General features: G+C 41.4%; 1 protein-coding gene, 1 non-coding gene and 1 pseudogene across 2 annotated transcripts in view; 2 read left to right on the forward strand and 1 right to left on the reverse strand.

The window, feature by feature from the left end:
- The window catches only part of WDR82 (WD repeat domain 82), a 23,241-nt gene that overhangs the window by 291 nt on the left and 4,025 nt on the right, over nt 1-18,925 (forward strand). Inside the window, exons 2-7 of the mRNA XM_006169327.3 lie at nt 6,303-6,400; nt 11,072-11,138; nt 15,463-15,562; nt 17,448-17,564; nt 17,804-17,959; nt 18,377-18,446. Coding sequence (XP_006169389.1) covers nt 6,303-6,400; nt 11,072-11,138; nt 15,463-15,562; nt 17,448-17,564; nt 17,804-17,959; nt 18,377-18,446 — 608 coding nt within the window. The remainder of the gene's footprint in view (nt 1-6,302; nt 6,401-11,071; nt 11,139-15,462; nt 15,563-17,447; nt 17,565-17,803; nt 17,960-18,376; nt 18,447-18,925) is intronic.
- On the reverse strand, nt 3,652-5,544 carry LOC102486882 (DET1- and DDB1-associated protein 1-like; annotated as a pseudogene).
- MIRLET7G (microRNA let-7g) lies at nt 7,838-7,916 on the forward strand. Its single transcript, NR_129408.1, has one exon. It is a non-coding gene; the product is annotated as a microRNA let-7g (primary transcript).

The following is an 18,925-nucleotide window of genomic DNA, read 5'->3' on the forward strand; positions in this document are numbered from 1 at the left end:
CCCGCCCTGCAGCCCCGGCCCCGATGGCCACTCACTCCACCCCGCAGCGGCCGGGAGGCCTTTCCTTGTAGAGTCATGGTGGCCGTCATCCTCATAGCGTTACCGTGTCGTACGTCCGCGGTCCTCACAGTGCTTCTGCTTTGCTCGCCAACCCCACCTTGACCTTGACCTTTAAGTGCCCCGTCGGCCCACCCGGGCCCCGCGGTCGCCGTGTCCGCCGCTCCGACTGTCACGGGTGCCTGTCGGCACGATGCAGAGCCGCGGGGGCCGAGCTCCTGCCTCATTCAACGGCGTCAACTCTCCCTCTGCCCTCTCGGCGGTGACCTGATTCAGCCCTGGCACTCCGCCCATCCCCTGGCCCTCGGCTTCCCGCGGCCTCGCTGTCGCCGGGCCGCGTGGGCCGCCCTTCTTAGCTGTCAGGATTGATTGGCTGTGCCTCTTTGAGCACCCCTGGCCTTTCTTCCTCTTCCAAGCCTTTCTCCTACTCCCTCGGACCCGGTGCCCACGTTGATAGTGAACTTTCTTTTTTTTTTTAACGACATCCGAAACTTTTCCTTTTTTGCCAACCACGAACGTACTTGGCCATGCCGTCCCAACCTGAATGTGAGTTCCCGTTAAAACAAAGAAAGCATCCCAGAACAATTTTGTGCTTCCTCTTAGATAGGGTGTTTTTTTTTTTTTTTTAAAGATTTTTAAATTATACTTTAAGGCCATTTGGGATTATCAAGATTCTGAGTGTGAGCATGGAACTTCCCTGTTGCCCAAGTCCCATCTATATCTCAAAAGTCTCGTATTTTGCATTTTGCCTTTTTTCTTGGAAGCCTTGTCAGCCACATCTCACCTCTGTGGTCTTGTTCCAAAAGCTTGCTAAGTTAGGAGCTCCATTGGAGCAAACACTGGTTTGACTAAATTTGATTTTCCCTCTGCCACCTTCCCCAAGCAGGCTTACTGATGTTTGGTTTAACTCAATAGCTAGCTACTAGTTTTGTTAGACCTTGTTATGTTACCTAGGTCTGGATCTCATTTTTTGAAATTTGGGATTTTTCTCTCCTATCTCTGGTTGTTTCTTTTGCCTACCCCCCTTCTAACATCTATCACTTGGGATTTGTCTCTCTTTTATGAATTTGATGATCTAAAGTAGTGCTATTTTGGGTTGAGCTCTTATGGTATTCCCAATTTTTTTTCCCCACTGGGACTATGAAAAAGTATTATGTAACTGGCTCTCGATCTGCTTGCAGTATGTGTAGTGGTGGTCCTGAGAGAGGGAAGCATTAGCTGGACAGATAGTTAATTATTGAGTCAGCGTTATTCATTTACTCCATGGTTTTCTGGCAGGTCTGGCTACTTGAATCAGTTTGGAAGAGGAAATAACCTTTAAAACTGGGATGGGAGTTGGGACTGTGGGGTCCTGGAGGTAGAAGTAATTTAAAGATGGTTTGTATGAAATGTTTAGTTCTTTTTTTTTAAGAATTATTTTATTTAATTTTATTGATTTTTCTGATGATTATTATTATCAACTTGACCAGAGAGACACAGAAACAGAGAGGGAAGGTGAGAAAGTAAGCCGCCAAGTCCAGGACTTGTGAGAGTCCAGCGCCCTAATCACCATGCCACCTGCGAGCACGAAATGTTTCGTTCTTATGCACAGATTAGAATATCTCCCCAGAACTTGAAGATGGAGATGTATAGTTATAACTGTCTCAAAGAACTCCCCTATGGCCCAACAACTGGATACATTTTACCTCATTTGCAATGGGTAGAGAGTAAATTGGAGATACCAAGCCCCTTTATCCCTAACCTGTTTAACATGGATTTCATAAGCACAAAGACATTCTCTTACATAACCAGGGTACCATTATCCGAATTAGGAAATATAACATTGATACAATACTGTAAGGCATGCTCTTTCTGAATTTTCTCAGAGCAATGAATTATGACCTTGTTTGGTTGTGATCTGTTGCCAAAAAGTTGTCTGATAGTTAGGAGACATGGGTTCTGCTTGGACCTTTTGACCAGGTATGTGTCATTGGATGGATCATTAGATGACCTCTTTAGTCTCCCTGATTCTAAGTGGTAATGTGAAGAAAATTTTTGCCATTTAGTGTAGGTCAAACCAGCATTGGAAGGAAAGTAATGTTTCCTTGGGAAATGTTATCTTTTTAGGTGGTACTATTCTGAGAATTTGGGAGTTTAAAAACGGCTAAAATGGACCAGCTCTGGCCTAATAGTTAAGGGAGCCTGAACCCACATGATTTACTGTGGTTTGAATTCTGGTCTAGCAGCTTCAAGAACATGCTAGGCATGCATGCACCAAATTCTGACAGGATAGAGAAACAAAAGGAAAAGGGATTGAGGTGTGGCCATGCCCCATTGAGGAATGCTGTCTGTTTCCGCCCCTCCCCTCCCCCATTTCTTTGGCAAGTGCCCACACCTTCCAGCAAATTTAAAAATCTGGCTAAAACAAGAATTTTTATGCTTAATATTGTCCAGGTTACTCTTCATTTCAACTTAGCTTATAATGGAGTTTATCCATTTCCACGTGCAAGAAAATAAAGGATATTATTTGTGATAAATGATGCAAATTAGTCGAAGAGAAGGCTTTATTTTTTTATTCATACTTGATTACCAAAACCATAGTTTGCAGAAAGAAGCTTACCAAATTATTTGGAAAAATACTGTGCATAGTCTTTGTAAAGACCCCTAAAATGGCTTAGGATCTTGCTTTCAAACTAGAAAATGAAATGAGGTAATAGATTTCTGTTATTAGATTAGTATTTAACTAATTAATCCCAGATTCGTGTCTTTTGTAAATTTGAAACAGATAGACTATATCTAAGAGGAACCCAAATTTTTCCTTTTTTGTTTGTTCGTTTGTTTTTTTCTAGAGAGCTTTTTGCTATAGAGCCTGTGTGTTCACCAGAGAGACAGAGGTGGCCCCACTGCAGTCCCTTCTTCATTCTCCTTTCGGGATCTTGGGCACACATGCTCCCAATGTGAGTTTTGAACTGCAAGGTCTGAGACTCAAACAATCGTTGAAAACGTGGGAATCCAGCACCGTAACCATTATGCCATCTGGTGGTCCCACCATAACCTTCAATATTGACCCTGCAGGTTTTTCTTTACTATTGTGAATGGGCTGAAACCTGGGGAAAACTTCTTCAGCAAGTAGATGCAGTGTCGACTCTATTGAGAGAGTAAATGCACACACACTTAGGCTCACTTATTCACTCACTGTTTACCACAGAGAAACCCCACAGCAGAACCTTGGACAGTGAACTGACAGGGTAGCCTTTGCTGATCATTTTAGCGGGCAAGCTGGTCAGTAAATGGAAGAATGCAGAATGCCCAGGGTATTTGTATAGTGAGAAACCTTGTTTTGCAAATAGTTTTATGTAGGGGAAGCCTTTGACCCCACCAACATTCACAAAAATTGAAAATGCATAGGGCTGGCAGGTGGCATGGTAGAAAGGGGCGCTGGACTCCCACATGGCCGACTGCAGTTCAAGTCCCGAACCTGACGGCTTGTTTTCTCACTCTCACTCTTGTTCTTGTGGTCCCTCTCTGGTCAAAAATTAAATAAGTAAAGTTAAATAAAATAATTCTTTTTTAAAAAATTTGGAAATGCAAATAATTAACTTAAGACTGCCTGAATCATCTGATTGTGAGAAGGTGAACTTTTTTCATAATTTGTAACTCTTGATAAACATTGGTACAAGTGTTCCATTGGTACAAGGTTTATGAAATCCTCCTAAGACTTAAATGTAGACTGGTAGGTTGAAGGCTTTCTTGATTTCTGAGTTGGTGCTTATTGTAGTTTTTCTAGCATTTGAATCTAATTTTACATAAATATTTTGGTAAAAATTTATCTTGTCTCATTAAAACAGTATATGATAAAGCTTTTAGTTAAAGACTTTGCTGAGATCAGTTGTCGCTAAGTTTTCCAGGTTCTATAAAAGAAGGCATTTAAGAAACTTTAAGAAATGGATTGTTAACCTCTAGTGAAGAAATGTGTGATTTTTACATTGAAGTAAAACTGGCTAGTGTTGCTAGGGAAAGTTAGGCTTGCTGCCCTCTGAAAGGCCCAGGATGTGTCTTGGCCCTGTAAAATAGGGAAAGTGGGTATCTTCTGTAAGACAGGGCATATGGTAGAGACAACAAGTGTTTGTTTTTTATTTTGTTTTAAATAGGTCTGAAGTCCCCTTTAACCAACACTTGATACATGTTAACAGCATAAATAAAAACTCAAGGAAAATAAATACATCTCCTCCTATGAGGTTGGAGGTGGTGTAGACAACAGGGTATGGGTGGGTTGGCAGGGTGCAGGTGGTTGGGTAGGTACACGAAGGAGGAGCAGACCAGATTGGGAGACCCCCGTGTCGGTGCCTGAGTCTTAAGTGTCCTCTTGTGTGTCTGGGCTGTCGATCCCTGCCTCCTTGCGAGGGGGAGCTGAGCTTTCCCCTTCCAGTCCCTCCTGGTCCTAGTCTCTCTTCTTGGCAGCGTTCTTTTGTCCCATTGTGGATGTAGGTAGCACAAGAGGATGTTTGTCTTTTTCGTCACAATATCTGTTCAGGCGGGTACTCCCGCATGGCATGGGCAGGTAGACTAGGAGACCTTGGTTCAAGGCTTTGCACGTGGAGTCAGCATGAAATCAACTAAAATTGCTTTTGTTGTAGACCGGCAAGCCTTTCAAAAACTCTGCCCTGTTCTGTCTCTTCTATTGCCGCCTTGGCCACTGCCTCAGCCTCCTCTGCTGCCACCACAGCCGCCCTCATACCACCACCGCAGCACAATAACTTCCAGCCCGACAAGTAGTTTTGCATCTGGTTTCAATTTTGTTAAGTCACTGCCTTTTTGACAAAAGAACATTTTTTTCCAAAGAATTGTTTTATTTATTATTATTTTTAATTTGCTTTAGGTCATACATATCCCCCAGAAAGAGAGAGAGGGAGAGAAGAGGGAAAGTGAGAAAGCAAGTTGCTAGGTCTAGAACTTGAACCACAGTCAGTTATGTGGGAGTCCAGCACCTTAACCCCCATGCTACTTTCTGGCCTCATAAGAACATCTTAGGGAATAGCTTGAGGAGAAAAGTTCTAGCTAGCCTCTTGGGTTTGATATATTCTCATATCCCTTTTCTGTTGTAAGATACAATTTGTTTTGTGTGTCTTTCTTTCCAAATAGGTAGATGTACATTTCCTTTTCTCAAATCTTACCTTTGAACATTGTTGTAAAGACTGAATTAAATCCCCAAATTCACTTCTTTTTTTTTTAAAAGAGTGAGTTTTGCTAAAGGGCATGTGCACTTGCTGGAAAGACAGAGAAAGGCAAGACAGGGAAAAATCATCCCCTGGAGGGGATGGCCATGCCACAGTCTCTTTTCCTCCATTCTCTTCTCGGGATTTTGGGCACACATGCACATGTGCCTGGTGTGAGTTTCAGGCTGCCAGTCTAAGACTCAAACTGCGTTTGACCATGTGGGAGTTCAGCACCTTAACTGCTGCACCATCTACTGGCCCCCAGATTCATTTCTACTTCATACCTGTCCATGGCATCAGGTGTTCAGAGGTGAACAACTTCTTTAGATGGCTTCTTTGATTGATTGGTTGATGTTTGTTTCCTCCCTTTTGGAAGAAATTTCTTTTTTCTTTTTTGAAGAAATTTTTGTTAAAGGGTGCATGCATTTGCGGGAGAGACATAGACCAAAAGCAAGAAATCACCCTCCAGGGAGGATGACCATGCTGCGATCCCTTCTCCATTCTCCTCTTGGGATCTTGGGCATTCACGTACATGCCCTGCATCAGTATTTTTAAGCCTCCGAGTCCAAGACTCAAACTTTGGTTGACTCTGTGGGAGTCCAGCAATGTAAACATTACGCCATCTACTGATCCCAGAAGAAATTTCTTTCCAATGTGTTAGAACTTGTCAAGAATCTTCATCTTTTTTTTTTTTTTTTTTTTTTTTTGCTGTAGGTCGTGTGCACTCGCCAGACTGACAGAGACAGACGAGAGAGACAGAAAGCTAGAAATCACCACCTGGGGGGATGACCACATTGCAATCCCTTCTCCTCCATTCTCTCAGGATCTTGGGCATGCACGCACATGCACCTGGTGTGAGTTTTAAGCCACTGGGTCCGGGACACGAACCACGGTCGACTACATGGGAGACCAGCAACGTAGCCATTACACTAACTGCTGGTCCCAAGAATCTTCATCTTCACCATATCATTCTATGTGGAAATTCAGATTTTAGGATTTTAAATCCAGGTGGAGAATTTTGATGGTTTTCTCTGTTCATTTCCTCATCAGACCAAAGAGAACCTTGTACAGTAAGAAATATGGCGTGGACCTCATCAGATATACGCATGCAGCAAACACAGTTGTTTACAGCTCAAACAAAATAGATGGTAAGTTACAGTCATGGTTTCATTTGTTAAAATAACTCACAAATTTTTGTGACTACTTTTGCTTTGATTTTAGTTACTTTAAATATTTTCCTATAATGTTTAGCACTGCTAATTATATTGTTATGATTGAAGGAATGCTGGAAGCAAGCCACTAGCACTTTTGAAGGACTCAAAACTTCAGAAGTGTGAAAAGGCTCCAGTTCAGATTGTAGAGTTGAAAAGGGAAGCAACTAAGTGTATTTATGGTTTGTACTTCTTAAAACTTGAAAAAATAGTTTGAAAAGAAAAGGAAAGAAATACTTGATACACTGCAAATGGTAAATAATAGGATCTTCCCATTAAGGCATAGATCTTTCTTAGATTTATTAATTTGTTCCATGAGTGAATAAGATAGCACCTCTACCAGGGTCCCATGCCATGATCCACCCAGCTTCCACCAGACCTAGATCATAGGCATAGATGTGTCCCGCATTGTCAGGGAGGTCCCTGGATGCCAATAGGCAACCTTCTATGTGGATTTGCCTTGCACAGAATCTCATTTTATTGCTAGGCCATCATCCAGCTCCTAAATATATAGATTTGAGAATAATTTCATGGATGTTAGTACTATAATAATCTAAGGGAAGTTAGAAGAGGTTTTGGTGTATGCCCAATGTTCTGTGGTCTATATCATGAAAGATAGTATACTAACTGGAGTCATCTTTGATTCCAGGGTGGTTTTTTTTTTTTTTTTAATCTGAATCTTATCCCTTTTTACTTTTAAGTAAAGATAATATCACCGAAGAGTAGAAGGTTATTTTTAGAAATTAAACTTAGAAATTTCTTTCTGTAATAAATTATGGGGCTTTTTTGCTTGCATTTCCCATGGGATAAGTCCTTCTGAGTTGACAGATTGTCCTGGTTAATTGTGCTATAACAGTTATTTTCAAATTGGGATTTTTTTTTTTAAGGTATCTCAGTGGTTTACTGATTATTTCATATTTTGCAGTAAGATTTTTCTACTGTTTTTAAACAGATTGCTAAGACTGCTGTTTAAGCGCTGCCTATCTCAGAGTGATAGGTAAAAGTCTCTCTCTTTTTAAAAATGAGACTTCTGCCTATATTGATTTTTAGTAAGTATATTATTTCTACTTTTCATGCCTCTACTTCAGACGTGGCTTTCTAAGTAAGCAGTACAATTGATGCTTTTGGACAAGAATATAAAACATTAGGATCCCGAGGAAACGCGATCATCTGAATGACTGGTATATTTCTTCTGTCGGGTTGTTTTTCTGAGTGATTAAATGAGGATTCTCTAAATGTGGAACAAAATGAGGCAAATGTGTGGGACTTGCAGCTTTGCTGCCAGGTCTCTGTTGTGAGGATGTTGTCTTTCTGTCTCGAGTGCATCCTGAAGAATTCCTCCAGCGCTCCATTTCCTTTTGCCTGATTCCAGGCTGAGGTAGTAGTTTGTACAGTTTGAGGGTCTATGATACCACCCGGTACAGGAGATAACTGTACAGGCCACTGCCTTGCCAGGAACAGTGCGCCAGCTGCTTAGTGGGGCAGAGAAGATGGCGGCGCCCTGCTCATCTCTAGGAAACCAGGTAATGGGAAAGAAGTCTTTTTCTTCTTAGGGCAGGTGAGTAGTTCCTAACACTAGGCCAATCAGGGATACTTTGTAGTTGTCATTTGAGAAGTGTGAAGATGTTTTCAAGGAAAACTATAAAGTTCAGTTATGGAACATACAAAGAATGTCCTTTCTCTCTGTTAGAATGCTCTCTGGTGGGGCCAGCAGGTGGCGTGGTAGTTAACAGTGTTGGACTCCCACATGGCTCACAGTGGTTCAAGTCCTGATCCCAGTGGCTTGCTTTTTCACTTTTCCTCTCTTTCTTTCTCTGTCCCTCTCTGGTCAAATTAAAATAAGCAAGTAAATAAAGTTAACTAAAATACTTCTTTTTTTTTTTTTTTTTTTTTTTTTTTTATAGGTCTTTTAGAAAGCACTGTGTGGGGAGAGCAGGTGGCGTAGAGATTGAGGTGCTGGATCCCACATGGCCAACTCCACAGTTTGAGTCCCAGACCTAGTGCCTTGAAAATGACTCCAGACACATTTGTGCACACACCCAAAATCCTGAGAGGAGAATGGAGAAGGGGTGGCAGGCAGCATGGCCATACCCCTGAGGGAGGATTTCTCTCTCTCTCTCTTTCTCTCTCTGTCAATGGTGCATGTACCCTATAGCAAAAAATAAAGAAAAGTAAAACACTCTGTGAACCACTGTGATGACTTGGTGCTTTCAACCTCTTTATTCCTATGTTGTTTGCCTTCAGAAAGGGCCTAGTACTTTCCAGTTCTGTTCTGTTCTTTTTCCCTCTTTCATGAGGCATTGAGAGTGGGAAAGACAAAAGCACCCTCAACAGTGACTCATCCTATGTTACTCTCCCCAGTCCTCCTAGCCAGCCAGGATCAAATGCGTATGTGCCCCTGGTTTGTACAGGTTTGCCTGCAAACCAAACCCCAGTCTTCCATAAGCCTTCCACCACTGAAGTGTTGAGCCACCGAGGCCAGGCCCCAGTTCCCTTCTGGCACTTTGTTCCCTTGTTTTTTTTGTTCGTTTACATTTTTGGATGGAATGATTTGGATTTCAATAGTTTTTGTCTTATTTTTTCTAGGGACAAACTCTCTGATTATATTTTTCTTTGATACTGTCAAAATTTCACTGCTATGACTTGTTGGTATATTTCATGAGTTTGGTTACTAAATATTAAGATCTTTTAAATCCAAGTGTCTGCATTACTTTTCTATTTGCTTAATTTAAATGTAAATCGTATATCTAGTTGAACATTTGGATAAACCAGGGCTGGTCAACACGCTGTTGAAGAACTTTGGACACAAAAATTTGCTACCATGGTCCAGCCTGATCTTTAGCTTAGCATGGCTGTGTACCTCTTTCAGCCCGTTTTTCTCAGCAGACAAATGTTTTTCTTTAATGTTTGCCATTATCTGGGCACTGGACCAATATCTGAAACTACGGATTTGGGGGCGATTGCAGGTTAAGTTGTAGTGTGACTATGAGAAAGCTAAAGATTGGTAATAAGATAATGACTAATCATTGCTTATGTGCTGTCAACTTAAACACTGCTTTGGGGACTAGCAGATGGTGTAATAGTTAACTCTCTGGACTTCCGCATGGCTGACTGAAGTTCGAATTCTGGACCTGATGGCTTGAAACTCATGCTAGGTGCATGTGTGTGTGTGTGTGTGTGCGTGTGTGTGTGTGCGTGCCCAAAATCCCGAGAGGAAAATGGGGGAGAAGGGATTGCTCTTTGATCATCTTCGCTGGGGGGTGATTTCTTGCTTTCTGTCTCTCTGGTGAGAGCACATGCCCTAAAGCAATAATCTCTTCCTATTGGAGAAAAAAAAGAATTAGGGGCCGGCAGGTGGCATGGTAGTTAAGGAAGCTGGACTCCTGCATGACCAACTGTGGTCCAGGATCTGGCTGCTTGCTTTCTCAGTTTCTCTCTCTCTCTCTCTCTACCTCTGTCCCTCTCTGGTCAAATAAATAAATAAATAAATAGGGGACCAGCAGGTGGCGTGGTGGTTAAGGCACTGGATACTTACACATGACTAACCATGGTTCGAGTCCTGGACCTGGGGGCTTGCTTTCTCACTTTCCCTCTCTCTGTGTGTCTCTCTCTGGTCAAATTAAAATAAATGAATAAATACACACTTTTAAAAAAAATAAATAATAAAATTGTTTAAAGAATTCTTTAATTTTATTTATTATTATTAGTTTATTTTAATTTGGTGAGAGATGGAAAGTGAGAAAGCAAGCCACCAGGTCTAGGACTTAAATGACCATCAGCCGTGTGGTAGTCCAGCACCTTAACCACTATGCCACCTGCTGGCCCCAGCAATAATCTCTCTTAAAAAAAACAAACAACCTGCTTTTGGCCAGCTGGTGGTATGATGGTTAAGGTGACTGGGATTTATGTGACTGATTGCATGGTCAAGTCCCAGACATGTGTGATCCATGCTCAGAATCCTGAGAGAACGGAGAAGGGATTGTGATATGGCCATCTCCCCCTCAGGGGTACTTTCTCATTTTCTTGTTCTCTATGTCTCCCTCTCTCCAATAAGTGCACATGTCCTGTAGCAAATTTAAAAAGAAAAAACTGTTTATGAGTCATGTAAAATTTGTGTGTCCACTCTTCATCTATGGAGAAAAATTATTGTTTTTTCCCTCACCTCACTTGAGTTATGGGAAACAGTTTCTTTTTTTCTTTTCTTTTTTTTTTTTTTTCTTTTTTTAGGAATATTTATTTAGAGGAACAGCAGGTGACATGTTGGTTAAGGTGTTGGACACTCTGGCCTGGGCCTGAAGGCTTGCTTTCTCACTCCCCCCACACACACCCCTCATGTGTGACTCTCTCTGGTCAAATTAAAATAATGAATAAATAAAATTTAGAAAAAATATTTAATTTTATTTATTGTTATTTTATTTTTAACTTGACCAGCGAGGGAAAGTGAGAAAGCAAGCCACCAGGTCTGGAACTCGAACTATGGTCAACCATTTGGGAGTCCAGTGCTCTTAACCACCATGCCACTGCCACCCCGATTTTGTCTTTTCAAGATGCAAAGTAAATTCCTTTCAAATAGTACAGTATCATCATACTTTATTTGTCTTTTTACAGATACTATTCGTTACTTGTCCTTGCATGACAACAAATACATCAGATACTTTCCTGGACACAGCAAAAGGTAGGACCTTGGTGTGTTACAGAAGTAAGGTTCTTTTCTCACTGAAGTTAGTTCTTTTATTACCTAGGTTGTGCAGAGATTTTTATTAGTGAACTAAAGCTAGCTGTTTGCCATTCCTTTTAGTCTTCTCTTGGTAAGCTGTCAACTATCGATTAATGGGTTATGGAGGTAGGGTAGGGCTTCAGAGATAAACTGAAATGTCATTTAAAACAAATTAGGAAAAAATTTAGTTAAAAATACTCAGTTTTCTTTCTGGATTTTTGGCACCATTTCCTATTACCTGTTTGTCAATAACTTTTTCTAGGTTTTTTTTTTTTTTTTTTTTTTTTTTTTTTTTTTTTTAAGGGCCTAGTGCTTTCCAGTTCTGTACTTTTTCCCTCTTTCATGAGACACTGAGAATGGGAAAGAAAAAAATCACCCTCTATCTGTGTAGAAGAAATTACACGTGGCATTTAGTATCCCCAAGTCTCAGAAATTCTTTATTGAAAGGATCATTTATGGGACCAGCAGTTAGCGTAATGGCTGTGTCGCTGGACTCCCATGTAGTCGACTGCAGTTCGCATCCCAGACCCGGTGTCTTAAAACTCACTCCAGGCGCGTGTGCGTGCGTGCCCAAGATCCCGAGAGGAGAACGGAGGAGAAGGGGTTGCCGCGTGGCCATCCTCCCTGGGGGATGATTTCTCGCTTTCTATTTCTCTGTCTGTCTGTCTGGCGAGCGCACGCACCCTATAGCAAAAACCTCTCAAAAAAAAAAAAGGATCATTTATGTTTATGTGACCTCCTATTTTAGGTGGCCCGATTTTAGCAGGTCCCTAAATAAAAGTGTAATTAGAAGAGCTTAATGAGAATACAAAATGAAACAGAATGATATTGTGTTGCTTTTGAAGTCAAGAAGCTTGTCTCCTTATTGTAATCACTTGGGGTGTTTCCTCCTGCTTGCGGTTGCAAATATACAGTAACCCAGGTGCTTTTATGTAGTATGGGACCTTGGTAGGAGATAGGTCTAGAGCTCTGTGTTGTTAGTTGAACTTCTGATTGGGCAAGGCAGTTCTGCGTTATTGAAGACAGGAAGTGGCATCTGTTAGTTACTGTGTAGTTCCAGGTAAAGAATGGCTTATGACAAGTAGTTTTTGCTTATTGGTAATCAAATGAATGTTCACAAGTATACCATTTATAATTAAAGAGTTGATACGGTTGTTTAACTTTCTTTCCAATCTTCCCAATTATTCAGTCTCTTGACTTCTTTAGTAGATGACTCTGTTCCTCTTTTGAGGAACTCAAGGTTATCCAAAATGAGTTCTTTTCAGCTTCTGTCCTTCCCACTAAAGTCCTCTCTTCCTTGAAACCCTTTCCTTGAGAAAGAAGTAGCTTTCTTTGTTAATAAAACCAGTCTAGTTCATTGGGCTTGTTTCCATTTTCTTAGATTTTTTTTTTTCCTCGCTGCCTACAGATCTACTTGTTCTACTCTATCTTTTTTTTTTTTTAAGAGTTATTTTATTGAACTTTATTTATTTTTGGAGAGCTTTTTGCTATAGGGCGCATGCGCTCGCCAGGAAGACAGAGACAGAGAGACAGAAAGCGAGAAATCACCCCCTGGGGGGATGGCCATGCCGCAGTCTCTTCTTTTCCATTCTCCTCTCGGGATCTTGGGCATGCACACACACGCACCTGGCATGAGTTTAAGCCACCGGTCTAGGACTCGATATTTGGGAGTCCAGTGATGTAGCCATTATGCCATCTGCTGATCCCTATTTTAGTTTATTTTATTCTATTTATTTATTTTAATTTGACCAGAGGCCGGGGGGGAGAGAGAGAAAGCAAGTCACCAGGTCCAGGACTTGAACTGCAGTCAACCATGTGGAAACCCAGTGCCCTTAACCACTACATCACCTGTCGGTCCCTCTACCTTATCTTAAATATGTATTATTGGGGTCAGCAGGCGACGAGGTGGCTAAAGTGCTGGGCATCCACATGGCTGACTGTGGTTCAATTCCTGGAAGTGGTGGCTGGCTTCCTCACTTTGTCTCTTTCTCTTTCTCTGTCTTTCTCTGATGAGCACATGTGCCCTGTAGCAAATTAAAAAATAATAATGATAAATAAAATTTAAGTAATTTTTTTTTATTTAACTTTTTTTATTCATTCATTTATTTTTAATTTGACCAGAGAGAGAGAGACACACGGGGGGGGGGGGGGAAGCTACCATGTCCAGGACTTGAACCATAGTCAGCCATGTGGGAGGGTCCAGCGCCTTAGCCACCACACTACCCACTGGTCTCAAATAATTCTTTTTTTTTAAATCTACTTATTGACCCTATCACCCACTCCTTGTCATTATCAAACTTGGAAGAATAATCTCTACACTTTCTATGTCCTTACACTTGTTCATTATTTAAATCACTTTTGCTCTGATCTCAGGATCATTTATGGGACTTTTCCAAATCTTTTTTCTTCCCATTATCTGCTGCTTCTAGTTAAAATATAGTGCTTTGGGGAACAGCAGTTGGCGTAATGACTATGTCGCTGGACTCCCATGTAGTTGACTGCAGTTCGAGTCCCAGACCTGGTGGCTTAAACTCATGCTGGGCGCATTTGCGTGCATGGCCATGATCCCGAGAGGAGAATGGAGGAGAAGGGATTGTGGCGTGGTCATCCCCTCGGGGGGTGATTTCTCACTTTCTGTCTCTCTGTCTCTCTCTGTCTTTCTGGCGAACGCACGTGCCCTATAGAAAAAAAAAAAAAAAAAAACTCAAAAAAAAAATAAATAAATAAAGGTCACTTCTACCTTAACATTTTTCTCCCTCTTTTTTTGTATTTTTATTAACTATATACTGCATTGATTTCATTCACTTTTACTCGAATGGCTTCCCAAACTAGTGTTTACAGCCCAGTCTATTAGGAATTCCAGACTCATTCTCCACATACAGGTTTTACCGCATCTGTACATGTGTCTGTCCTGTGCCCCCCCCTTACAAAACCGATATTGTCATCACTGTCATATTCCTTGGGCTACCTCCTCTCTGTCTGCCTCGTGTTTCTTCATCTCTGTTCCTTCTAACTCCTCTGACTTAAAGCATCTGTTGTCAGTCTATTTATTTTCCCGTCTTCATGAAATCCAGTAAGTGGCTAAGCCCTATTGATTCTACTTGGGTTTAACCTTGTGTGTTGCTTTCCTCTGAACTCTCTCCTTTGCTTCTTGCTGAGCTCATGCCCTGCCAGATGGATTATTTTCAAATCGTAATAATCTCTCTATTCCTTGCCATTCTGGTTCAGCACCTTGCATTAAAGCTCAGACTGCTTCACAGCTTCCCTCAGGAAGCCTTAGTGGTTCATGTCTGCCAGCTCCTTCCTTTTGGAATCAGGTTCTGCCCCCTGTGGCTCTAACGTATTTCCCTAGTGTTATCTCTTACCATGCAGTTGAGGTGAACTCATGCCTTCCTGTCAGCCCCTTCTGAAAAACTGTCTCTCATCAAAACCCTGTCTACCTCAAGTACTTCTTCCAGAAGGTGTTCACTGGCTCTCTTTTGGAGTCTGTGGACCAGGCAATTAAGCTTCTTTAGGGTCGAAAGGATCTTGCTGCCCCCCCCCTCTTTTTTTTTAAGAATTATTTTATTTGACTTTATGTATTTATTTGTTTAAATTTGACCAGAGAAGGACAGAGTGAGAGAGGTAAAGTGAGAAAGCAAGCCATCAGATCTAGGACTCGAACCATAGTCAGCCATGTGGGCGTCCAGCGCCTTAATAACCACTATGCTACCTGCTGGTCTCAAGGATTCCAGTTTCTCCATATTCTCACCAACACTTGTTATATCACTTTTTTCATTTAGCTTTATGAACTTTTTTGTTGTTGTTTTAAAGTTTACCTTATATATTTCTTCCATGAGTGAGGGAGAGCATGTGTATGCACCCCTGACAAGTTTTGACACTGTGGTCCTTCCCCAGCCAACCTAGATGATGAGCACATGCATGCCCAGCATATTCAAGGAGGTCTCCAGATGGGTGACAACCTGGAATTTTCACTTTCACAAGTGGGTCAGCTCACAGAGCATCACGTTTTCCTGCTGTGCCACTATACAGCCCCTTCTCTTTTCTTTCTTGCTTGTGGAGGTTTAGATTTGCATTGGAATCATACATGTTTAGGTTATAGCTTTGCTCATTTCTGTATACTAGTCTTTGCTTGTTCCAGGTATGATTGTGTATGTGTGGAGTTTTTTAAGGGCGTTTTTGGGAGATTAGGGGTGTGTGGGGAGGCAAAGTGGTTTAGAGGTCACATTTAGTTTTTACTCACATTTTGCTTCAAGTCTTGTTTTGTCTTGATGCATTGCAGGGTGGTGGCCTTGTCCATGTCACCCGTGGATGACACTTTCATTTCTGGGTCTCTTGATAAGACCATTCGACTCTGGGATCTCCGATCTCCTAACTGCCAGGTAATGGTACTTCCAATGAAACTTTTTTGTATTTTCTACAATAGGCACTATAATCAACTCTTCTGTCAAGGAAGAGAGAACACTAGTTCCATTCTGGGGTACCATATGCTTTTTTTTATTATTATTTTAATTTGCCATAGGATGCTTGAGTTCACGAGAGAGAGAAAAGGAGAAATCACTCTCCAATGGGATGTGGTCACACCACAATCTCCTCTCTTCTGTATATCTATCCAGTTGGGATTTGGGGGCACACATTCCATGTGCCTGGCCTGTCTTTCAAGCTGCAAGTCCAGGACTTGAACCACATAGTCGGCTATGTGGGATCTGGCTCCCTTAACCAGTAGGCCAGCCCAGGACCCCAGAGACTTTTTAAACTTGATAAAAACCTGTTGTTTTTAGATAGCTGGTAAACAAATACCTGAATCTAGTTCAGATTACATTATACTTTCTGACTTAGTGAGTTTTTGGTGGTTTTTATCTCTTCCATGAGAGGAGGGTGTGCATTCCCAATAAGGTTCTGATGTTGCAGTCCACCCATAGCCAGCCTTAGATCATAGGCACACACATGCCTGGCATACTCAGAGAGGTTTCCAGATATGGATGTGGGTCTGTCCCATGTGGATCAGCCTCCCAGAGTACCACATCTTACTGCTATGCCACCATCCAGCCTTGTGTGATTTAGTGCTTTAAAAACAGTTTTCCAGGGCCACCAGGTACTGTAGTGGTTAAGACACTGAACTCCCATATGGCCAATCACGGTTCAAGTCCTGGACCCAGTAGCTTGAGAATCACTGGGTGTATATGCATGCATGTCCAACATCCTAAGAAAAAAATGGAGGAAAAGAGATCATGGTGTGGCTATCCACTCTTGCAGGGGGAGATTTCTCATTTTCTCTCTCTCTGTTTCTATCCAGTGAGAGCATGCACTCTGTAACAAAACTTAAAGAACAAAAATAGCTTCCTTAGAGTCTTTGAGCTATAGCTTTTAACCTCAAGGGATTTGTTTGTATTGGAACTGTTTCTACAATAGTGTGCAATTAGGGTTGATTAGAAGTCTATTGTATGGAGACCCTTTTTTTGGTCAAACTTGATTTTAGTTTGTTTTTACTTTTGGCTTGTCTAGGCAGGCTGGTATCTGTTTATATCCATTTTTAAGAAAATTATTATTTTTATCACCATATTTTAATATGACCAAAGAGAGAGAGGGAAAGTGAGAAAGTAAGCCGCCAGGTTCAGGACTTGAACCACAGTCAGCCATGTGGGAGTCCAGCACTCCATTCAACTGGGTGTATATGCATGCATGTCCAACATCCTAAGAAAAAAATGGAGGAAAAGAGATCATGGTGTGGCTATCCACTCTTGCAGGGGGAGATTTCTCATTTTCTCTCTCTCTGTTTCTATCCAGTGAGAGCATGCACTCTGTAACAAAACTTAAAGAACAAAAATAGCTTCCTTAGAGTCTTTGAGCTATAGCTTTTAACCTCAAGGGATTTGTTTGTATTGGAACTGTTTCTACAATAGTGTGCAATTAGGGTTGATTAGAAGTCTATTGTATGGAGACCCTTTTTTTGGTCAAACTTGATTTTAGTTTGTTTTTACTTTTGGCTTGTCTAGGCAGGCTGGTATCTGTTTATATCCATTTTTAAGAAAATTATTATTTTTATCACCATATTTTAATATGACCAAAGAGAGAGAGGGAAAGTGAGAAAGTAAGCCGCCAGGTTCAGGACTTGAACCACAGTCAGCCATGTGGGAGTCCAGCACTCCATTCATCACCACACCACCTGCCAGCCTCTCTGTTTTTTAGTTTTCACTAGGAGAAGTAAATTAAATAGTGAAGAGGATAATGGATTCATTACTTTTTGTCTTACTTCTTTTCACTTAGGGCCTCATGCATCTACAGGGCAAACCAGTTTGTTCTTTTGATCCCGAAGGATTAATTTTTGCTGCTGGTGTCAACTCGGAAATGGTCAAACTTTATGACCTTCGTTCTTTTGATAAGGTGAGTTTTTTCATCTTTGAGGGAGCTTGGTATTATATATGTTTTAAAGGGCGAGGTGGACACTTAGGACCCTTTTCTATGGTAGAGGAAGCATGTGCTGCATATTAGAGTGGCAGAGCAGTACTTCATCCTTTGCTTTCCCTAGTCAGAAAGGAGTCTAAAGAGGTAGAATGGAAGTTGACTCCAGTATAAAGATTTATTAATGTACCTTGGGCCTGTGGCATATTTATCTTTCGCAGGGTCCCTTTGCAACCTTTAAGATGCAGTATGATCGGACTTGTGAATGGACAGGACTTAAGTTCAGCAATGATGGCAAGCTCATCCTCATCTCCACCAATGGCAGCTTTATCCGTCTCATCGATGCATTCAAAGGAGTGGTGATGCATACGTTTGGGGTGAGCCATCAGTCGTTGAGGCTGGCTGCATCTGTCCTTTCTGAGCTGAGAATTATGTTAGTTGTTTGGTGGCTACCAGCGGTTATCCTTGACTCACTGATCCAGGCGTGGACTTGCATTTTTTCCCTGCACATGAACTTATTTCCCTTGGATTCTGAGACATTCACTTCTCACCAAGTGACCCAACTTTGGTGTTACATATAAAATAATGTCTAACCATAAAGTTTACTTGCCACTTAGAGTTGGCAGTAGGGGATGGATTAAAGGCAGTAGCCACTTTGGGAATCTTGAAGGTGTCATGTATGACAGATAAGTGTTTCATGGAAGAAAAGGTGAAACACGGGCTGTGTCTGTGTTTTTAATGCATCGTTTTTATTAATGGCCCTGTAACAAGTCAGTTGCTCTGTTTTATTTTAGGGTTATGCCAACAGTAAAGCTGTCACTTTGGAGGCTTCATTTACTCCAGATTCTCAGTTTATTATGATTGGTGAGCTTCCTTTACTCTCCTTGGGGATATTTCTCATTACTGTGCATTTGTTTATATAAATTGTTAAACTCATTAATATATTATGTATTTGATATACATTCTTAGATTGCTGTGTAGTGCATTATGCCACGGGTACAGCGTCTTTACACTGTCCTGTCTTTGGGTTTCTTTACTGGGAACTGACTTTAATGTTAGTCTTCCCTGGACCAGCATAGCGTTAAACTCTGCAAGTACTACCCTGTTGGTCAACTAACTTCCTTGTATAACCCTGCATTCAGGGTTATACAGGCTATATGTTGGTAGGGTAATGATTTCCAGCTCCTTGTTTAAATGAGAAACCTGAAGTTAGAGGGGAAGTGACTTGTCCATGAACAAATAACTAGGGTCAAGACCCACTCCCAAAGTGTCCTTCCTCATGCCTCTCCTTTCTCAGTTTCAGTGCTAGGTCCTCAAGCTTGACCTTTTTCCAGAACTCAGTC

The sequence above is a fragment of the Tupaia chinensis genome, unplaced genomic scaffold, assembly GCF_000334495.1.
Source record: "Tupaia chinensis unplaced genomic scaffold, TupChi_1.0 Scaffold147003_1, whole genome shotgun sequence".
Taxonomy (NCBI): domain Eukaryota; kingdom Metazoa; phylum Chordata; class Mammalia; order Scandentia; family Tupaiidae; genus Tupaia; species Tupaia belangeri.